This window comes from Vollenhovia emeryi, unplaced genomic scaffold (assembly GCF_000949405.1).
Source record: "Vollenhovia emeryi isolate VEMERY1.0 unplaced genomic scaffold, V.emery_V1.0 DF939317.1, whole genome shotgun sequence".
NCBI classification, from domain to species: Eukaryota; Metazoa; Arthropoda; class Insecta; order Hymenoptera; family Formicidae; genus Vollenhovia; species Vollenhovia emeryi.
The window spans coordinates 26,039-34,098 of record NW_011967049.1 but is presented as its reverse complement, the minus strand read 5'-3'; the positions used below and the strand labels follow the sequence as shown (position 1 = coordinate 34,098).

At 37.3% G+C, this 8,060-nt stretch overlaps 1 protein-coding gene across 1 annotated transcript; it reads left to right on the top strand.

Annotated features, from left to right (window-relative positions):
- Positions 1–861: 861 nt before the first annotated feature.
- On the top strand, positions 862–7,082 carry LOC105558713 (serine/arginine-rich splicing factor 2). Its single transcript, XM_012006547.1, has 4 exons — positions 862–1,341; positions 5,246–5,389; positions 5,516–5,713; positions 5,808–7,082. The coding sequence occupies exons 1-4, from the start codon at positions 1,160–1,162 to the stop codon at positions 5,812–5,814; spliced, it is 531 nt and encodes a 176-aa protein (XP_011861937.1). The 5' UTR covers positions 862–1,159; the 3' UTR covers positions 5,815–7,082.
- Positions 7,083–8,060: the final 978 nt, after the last annotated feature.

Genomic DNA, 8,060 nt, shown 5'->3' with positions numbered 1-8,060 from the left:
CTACTTAACGCTACAATTCAAAAAAGTCCCCAAAGTAACTAGTTTGACGCTCAAAGTGAGCGTCAAGCGTCAGCATGAAAATGCACCTTTAAATCATTCAGTATCATAGATAGGAAATCAATTAAATTTTGAATCCGGCTAACTTCCATTTAATAAATATTTAATTAAAATTATCTGGATCACTCACAAACTTTTTTAATTGCACTACAAACGTCTTCATACGAAATACCAACGATTTCATATAAAAATTTTATCTAATTTATCTATTGCGCTAAGTATACGGTGGAAAAATAATTAATTAATTACAAACAAACGAATGACTCACAAACCTTTCTAATTGCACTAGAAACGTTTACATACGAAATACAAACGATTGCATATAGAAATTATTTAAAAATACATTCAGTCGGCGTCAAGTATGAGCGAATCCTGGGGCTCGAATCTTGAATTTATATTCGAAGGAGAAATGCGGAGTCTACAATGCGAGTCGCAGAGTCGTAGTTGTAAGAAAAATCGACTATGATTGGTCAATTCTTATGTGTTTAACGAAATTGACCAATCGCAGTCGGTTATTTTTACGACTACGACTCGCATTGTAGACCCCGCAAAACGTATGCGAAGATTCTGCTCTTACAGAAAAGTTGCAAGTTGATTGGCTATTCGCGTGGCCTTTAACCAATCGACTTTCAACTTTTTTGTCAGAGCAGAATTTTCGTATACGTTTCTGCTTCGAATGAATTCAAGAATCGGACCCCTGTTTGCCCCAATGACCAATACCGTCATTTTATTTACGATTTAAGTGACGGTATTGGGGCAAGCAAGAGCATATCGGGGCACGCGACACGAACAGACTCGTGGTATAGACCCAGCCAGTCACATAGTCGATGACGTAGCCGCGCGTGCGCATTAGTATGCGACCTGTTTACTTCACCATCTCTCAACACCGCTCAATGTGTGGTGTAGAGCTTGCTGATCACGCCAGCGGATATTCCGCCATCGTCGTCACCTCGTTCACTCGCACTCTCCGCCATTTTCCTCCGTCGGTGGTGTGTGCGGATACAGTCCCGAGCAGAGTGACCATTTCATTGCAATCTGTCGGAGAGGATCCCACTGTGTTTTATCACGAAGATCAAGGACGCGTAACATTCGGAAGGGAAGAATGAGCTACGGCAGGCCGCCGCCCCGCATCGACGGGATGGTTTCTCTGAAGGTCGACAATCTCACGTACAGAACGACGCCGGAAGACCTGAGACGCGTGTTCGAGCGATGCGGCGAGGTCGGCGACATTTACATCCCCAGGGACCGCTTCACGCGTGAGAGCCGTGGCTTCGCGTTCGTCAGGTGAATCCCGCTACGTTATATGGCGTCCACGCCGTGTGCGCCGTGTGCTCCGCCACGTCCGCTGGGCAATACGTTCAATTGACCGCTTTCATGGGTGATGTTGCGGATCGACGCCAACGATACGCTGACGTCACGACGCGAGCGCGCGCCAGTTCGGTACTTTCGCGTCTGGAATGCCATCCCGCTATGCATTTTTCGCCGCGATCATTTTTTTTCACGACGCGACGTGAAAAAACGGTAGATTGTTAATGTGGAGGCGACGCTGCCGGCAAACCTCGCCGATTTCGTGGAAATGACCGAATCGGCACGAGAGAATTTATTGTTCCGGGCTTATTTTTATGCAGTCCAACTTGCTGGATAAACTCGCTATTGCTCGTAGAATGCAAATTGTTCCCCGTTTCGGAATATATAGAGCTTTCGAGATTTTTTATCTCTGCCCAGATATTAATGAAACATATGTAAAACGGGAAATCCCTACTTTGCAAAGTACTACAGTACTTAATCTTACAATTTGTAGAGTTTTGACGTAAACAGTCGCGATTTTATAAAAGTTTAATTTATATAATTAAACAAGAGTCAAGCTGGTATTTGCAAAGTAACGCGGTGATGTGCGCTTTGATATATGAGCGATAATCGTGAATCAAAGTAAAATATAATTTCTTATTTTCTAATGAAGATTAATGAAGCTTACGTTCTATACTTTGAGAGTAACAATTTTTATGACTAATGAAATGAGTTTGTTTCCAGGTGACATTATTCAAGCAGCATGAAAAGAATTTTTCCCCGCAGACTTTGTTTCTTATTGTTAGATACATTTCTGGAGATACGTGAAATGATACACGTATCATTTTGAAAAAAATCTTATGACGTGTACATACAATCATTGTTACGTGCAGACTTATTGCAGTCTTGTTTCAGTAAAATTATCGCGACCACAATAGATTAAAAAAAACAGAGTAATAATTTTTTTGAGCATATTCATACATTTCAGAAATTGCCACGTAGGCCGGCATTTATAGTTCGTTCTTATTTCAAGACTATCTTAATGGCTTAGGCTGGTATTACATTTGTCGTACGATAAATTTTTCAAGCGTGTTGATTGGCTGCAAGATAGACTAGTTCTCGAGAAATTTTCTAGCTTGTAGCCAATCGACGCCAGGGCCGTGCAAAGGGGGGATGCGGCGGATGCACCGCACCAGGGCCCCCAATGTTAAGGGGCCCCGAGATTCGGTTAAGATATATAAGATAACTATTATTTATTTTGTATATACTACAAAGCGCGCTTCATGCGCAATTTTTTAATACACCATTAACTTTTACACATTATTTACATAATTAACCTTTCGAGACATACAAGTGTGTCTAAATATGTAATAACGTACCTTGAGCCTTGAGATGCTAATACTGCTCTCTGGCCGGTATTCATGTTCAACAGTAATTCATTCTTATTTGAGGTGAAATTTTCACTCTAAGATAAAAAGTGAAGAATTTCACTCCTATTTTTAAAATGAAGTCGTTAGCACTCCGTGATTTACTCCAACTTAAAGTACGGCATTCCGCCGCTAGATGACCGCTGAACTCTTAAGTAAGATCACGATAGCCCGGCATATAAAGGACTCCGGGACTCACGGGCCGGGGCGGTTCTCCCTCGACAAGCAGCAGAATAAGCGAAACTGTCACATAAAGTATAGATTTTCAGTACTAGCTGTGAATGTTAGAATACAGCCTTTATATGCGATGATCATAGTGAACAAACAATAGCGAAGCTAATAACGGCGCTCTTTCAAAAAGTGAAATTGCACTCCGGTCGGACTGGCAGTATTTTTATTATTTCTTCGAGTGAAATCTCACTCAAAAAAATTCAGAGAGTCAGATCTCATATTTAAAATCGTCTTTAGATATTCCGTAGCCAATAAAATGTTCCATAAACTCAAGACGGTCTTAAATACAGGGTTGGGAAAGTTACTTTATAAAAGTAACTAGTTACAGTTACAGTTTTTTCGCTAACAATGTAACTAATTACAGTTACAAGTTACCAATTCTGAAAAGTAACGCGTTACTGTTACAGTTACTCGAAAAGTAACGAATCGTTACTTTGCAGTTACTCCCTTGCAATAGAAATAATAATATTGAATCTGCATCTGAATTGTAAAGCGGCGACTCTAGCGGAAAAAATTTATATAAATAACTACAAAAAATTGACTTGAAATAGAAATTTGTAGAAATTTTTATATCTTCGTTGAAACATTTATTTCTTTGTAAAAATATTTATAAAATAGTATCACAAATTACAATGTTCTCAAATCAAGAAATTATTGCAAGTAGTATTTTATGAAAATGCACAATTTTGTAAAAATTAGTACAAAACTGTACTAGTTTCAAAAATTTGAGAAACAACGAAATCTTAAAGAATTAAAACATCTGCTTACTTGTAGAATATTACAAAAATTAACAAAAGTGTTCCAATTCTAGCATTTTTATGTTGATTTTTATAACACTTAAATTTACGTAGAATTTCTTAGATTCTGGCAGTTATATTTAATTTTTTTTTGTAGAATTTTGTAGAATTATTTCCGGCAGGGGATAGAGGCATTTATGCGCAAATGCAAGACCTAATGCGATCTGTGGAGGTTGAAAATATATATAAAGTAACTATTAAATTAGTTACTAGTTATTGAAAAAATGTAACTGAGTTAAGTTACAGTTACAGATGTAGAGAAAGTAACGAAGTTAAGTTAGAGTTACTTCCCAACCCGGCTTAAATATAAGATCTGACCGTGAATACCGGCCAGTGTGTTGTAAAGTCGCAGAGTTACATTAGCATTTTAAGATATTACTTAAAACGATCTTGAAATGGAATGGCCTGTGAATACCGGTGATTGATTTACAACATTCAAACTGCAAACCCGGCCATAAAATGTCAGTTTTATAAAATTGGAATGTTTGCGTTTATATTGTAAGATAAATTTCTTTGATGTCTTTGATGATGATATTATTTTTTATCTTTTCAACTCCTTCGATATTTCAACCCAAATTCAAAAGCGAGGGACAAACCGCCGAGGGTATTGTGGCGTACAGATTTTGGGCATTACTAAGCATTTAATACATCTCATTTTTTGGACATTAGTGGGTGTTAATTGGCCTTGCTGGGGCATTATAAAGAATTACGTTCCGTCATCTCTCCAACGAGGTTCTCTTTTACAAAGTTTGACACTAACATGAGCTTCTCAAGTCAACCGTTACTGAATCCGTTGCATCTAAGTTATACACTAAATTATACTAAATCTACTATTTATTACACAAATCTAAGCGTTTGATTATCACAGTTTTTTCTCGCTTGAAAAGGACCAAAACCCATGGTCGAAACGTAGCGAGTTTGGAATATTAAAATAGCCAGATACGGTAAAAAAAACTTGAAGTTATTATAAAGAATCTAAAAAGATAAAATACGATAAGATAAAGTAATGCCCACTGGGCATTAGTGGGCATTGGTGTACATGATTTTGGTCAGCGGTTTAAAAGTGCTTACAATTCAGTTGGCTACTTTAATTTTTGAGATGTCGTTTATCCTATAAATGATGTATAGTAGCAATTTTTTACTAAAAACGTGAATTTAATCTCTTTATTGATTCCGACTACATAAATCTGCAAAAAGAAGTACGAACCCATTTAAAAAAGCGATGGTGATTAACTTGAAAGGGTCAAGAGTAAAAAGTCTTTTTAGATGTGCTTCGTTGCACTAAAAATCATGTAAATTTCTCTTGTCACATTTTCTCGTAGTTTTTGCCCAGTTGCGAGACATTTGTCCGAATATGCACAGACACTCTGTATATTAAGAAAATAATGAAGTGCTGAAAATATTGAGGCGCAAATCGGAGTTCTTCATATTTATATTTCTTGGCAGATTTTATGACAAGCGCGACGCCGAGGACGCATTAGATGCCATGGACGGACGGCTGTTGGATGGCAGGGAGCTCCGAGTCCAAATGGCGCGATACGGACGTCCAACATCTCCGCATCGTAGTCGTGGAAGTCGTCGTCGTGGAAGGTACGTTTTTCACTTTCAGAACGTTGATGTATTAGTAGAACGAGAGATGGAACGAGTGGATTATCAATTGTCCATCGCGCAGACACATTTCGTTTATAACAAGTTTACACCTAAATGCGTTCGCAGATCACGAAGCAGAAGCAGAGACCGCAGGCGTTCGCGATCTCGATCTCGCAGCAGGTCGCGTAGCCGCGACAGAGATCGCCGGCGCTCTTACAGCCGTAGCCGCAGTCGCTCCCGTTCGGACAGCAAGAGCTCGCGCGGGAAGTCACGTTCGCGCAGCAAGTCTCAGGACAGGCAGAAAGACAGTCGTTCCAAGTCTAGGTAAGAGCTACGTCAATTAATCCCAATCAAAATGATCGAGCGCGAAACCGTTTTCTTCTCACGCGAGTGATCTATTTGTCACGTATGTTTCCAGGGACTGAGCTGATTGAAGAGTGTGCGAGAGGATAAGAATGAGTGCGCGCGTATCCAACGAATGCCGAATAATCTATGTTGAGATTGAAAGAAAAAAAAGGTATTCCATTACCCTCTATAGCAACACTCGCACGCTTCTTCACGTTCTTCTATCATTTGAATACATACAACGTTAAACAGATCTATATATATTTGAATCGATACTACGTGTTTCGTCAATTTGGATACGTGATTAGTTTCTCTATAACATGAATATTCCCTTTTTTCTTATGTGCTTCTCTTTTATTCACACCGTATACATAACTTCGATAATTATCTTTCCTCCTGTTTCGCGATTAAACAGATTGAAATTTGATTTTTGCTCCGCGTGATGATCTAGATTTGGATTGTTCTTCATATTTCAATAAGGAAGTCTAGTTGATAAATTTTATGGAATAAGACTTTATGTATTACGTTTCACGAATCTATTAACCTATATGTATCATTTGCTATATTTTTCATCGGCGGAGATTAATATTACAAAAGTGGAAGCAAAGAGATCCTTACGATGTTTTATTCTTCTACTTTCTGAAACTCATCTATTTGCCAGTATATTATAGTGTTATACTGGTGAAACTTGGTACACACTTTCAAATAATATTGACAAACATTATTTTTGGATACATATTGTAAGCGACGTGCTCACTTTATAAGTGAATCTTTTCAACGAAGATTCGAAATCCGAGAAATCAATGTAAAAGAATTGTATTATTTAGATACAAATTTTGCAACTAATATCCGGTAAAATTAATAATCTTTTGCTTTCACTAATCAAATGTCAAGATTGTCGTTTTATAACATTGCTACTTTGTCTTATCAGACAAACAGTTGATTTAAAATAAAATGCAGAAAGTGTATAAATTTTTCTGCAACTTTTGAAAAAGGATAGATATTGATTCGATATGTTTATAATAATATAATAGTATTCTACATGAGAGATAAAATAAAGGTATAATTTCTGGAAAGTTTAAATTACAACTTTATCAAAGAATGGAAAAAAGATAATGTTCCATAATTCACAAATAATGTTTGTCAACAATTTCCTTAGGTGTGCGTACTAGGTTCAAGGGCAATCCTTTTAATAACTGAAAATGGATTCGAAGTTTTAGGTTTGTTTTCACGCACGACAATACAGTTCTAGAAGTAAGTTTTGCGTTTGATAGGCAATCGTTCATGTAAGTTTGCACATCGTAGATTCATTTGTAATAAAGCGCAGTGAATTGCTGAGAAGACAAAACTGTCTACGAAACCCTTGTTTTTCCTTTGTGGATTTTAATGTGGTTGATCCATTTAGGTTATTTACCAAAATGATTTTTTAATTAAAATATGCTAGGAAGAAAGTGTATCGTAAAGTAGCTTTTTAATACTTTAAAAGAATGCAAATCTTTCCCGGACATTATTAAAATAGCTGCCGTTGCTAATTCAGCTTTACTAACAAGAGACTAATAATATAAACTCTTATTAGTTTTGGGCAATGCGATTAGTTACAAAATATTTTCAGGTAAAATGAAAAGTAATAAAACTTTCCCATTGTACTAGACACAATTCGTTGAATGATATACAGGGTATCCCGTCACGAAATCGACAAACTTTGTGCGTTTCGTCATTTTAAGCAAACCAACTCCATATATGTACACCGTAGGACGATTAGACTTTAATCCTACGATATGGCTGGAATGCCAATGTTCTGAAGATATCGTAGAAACAAGAAATGCGAGAACTTCTAGTTGTTTGTTTCTGTCAAGTACTAGCAGAGTGTGCATTACTGTAACGTTATTGTTATGCTGCGACAAATGTGAGTAACGTCAATCTTTGTGTCAATGAAACGTGCATGAAAAGGTGTTACGGTGAAACGTCGGGTTTAAAGGAGAAATACACTAACATGTTATTCGTGTACGGTTTTCGCATTGAGAGACCTCGCAGGAGTCAAACCAGACATTTCACATTTTGTACGAAGTCTCTGGTATGATACATTGGCATTTCAATTCATATCTTGGAAATGAAGCCGAATCGATCCATGGTTTACATGAATCTTTTTGCTTGAAATGACGTGAAATACTCTTTTCCTTTTCCCTACATGCAACTTATTATGTACATTTGCAGTGTGTAAACAAGAGATTAATTTAAGGTCACGAAAATGTCGTCAATTTAAGGTTACAAACATTTTTCTATAAATATGCATATATACAGGGTGTTTCAGGGTTAAGTGTCCTAA

Excerpts from the sequence above, each read along its gene's own strand:
- LOC105558713 (XM_012006547.1), top strand. The coding sequence starts at position 1,160 with ATGAGCTACGGCAGGCCGCCGCCCCGCATCGACGGGATGGTTTCTCTG. Across the intron at positions 1,342-5,245 it reads CGTGGCTTCGCGTTCGTCAG|ATTTTATGACAAGCGCGACG; the intron begins GTGAATCCCGCT and ends ATTTCTTGGCAG. Across the intron at positions 5,390-5,515 it reads GGAAGTCGTCGTCGTGGAAG|ATCACGAAGCAGAAGCAGAG; the intron begins GTACGTTTTTCA and ends ATGCGTTCGCAG.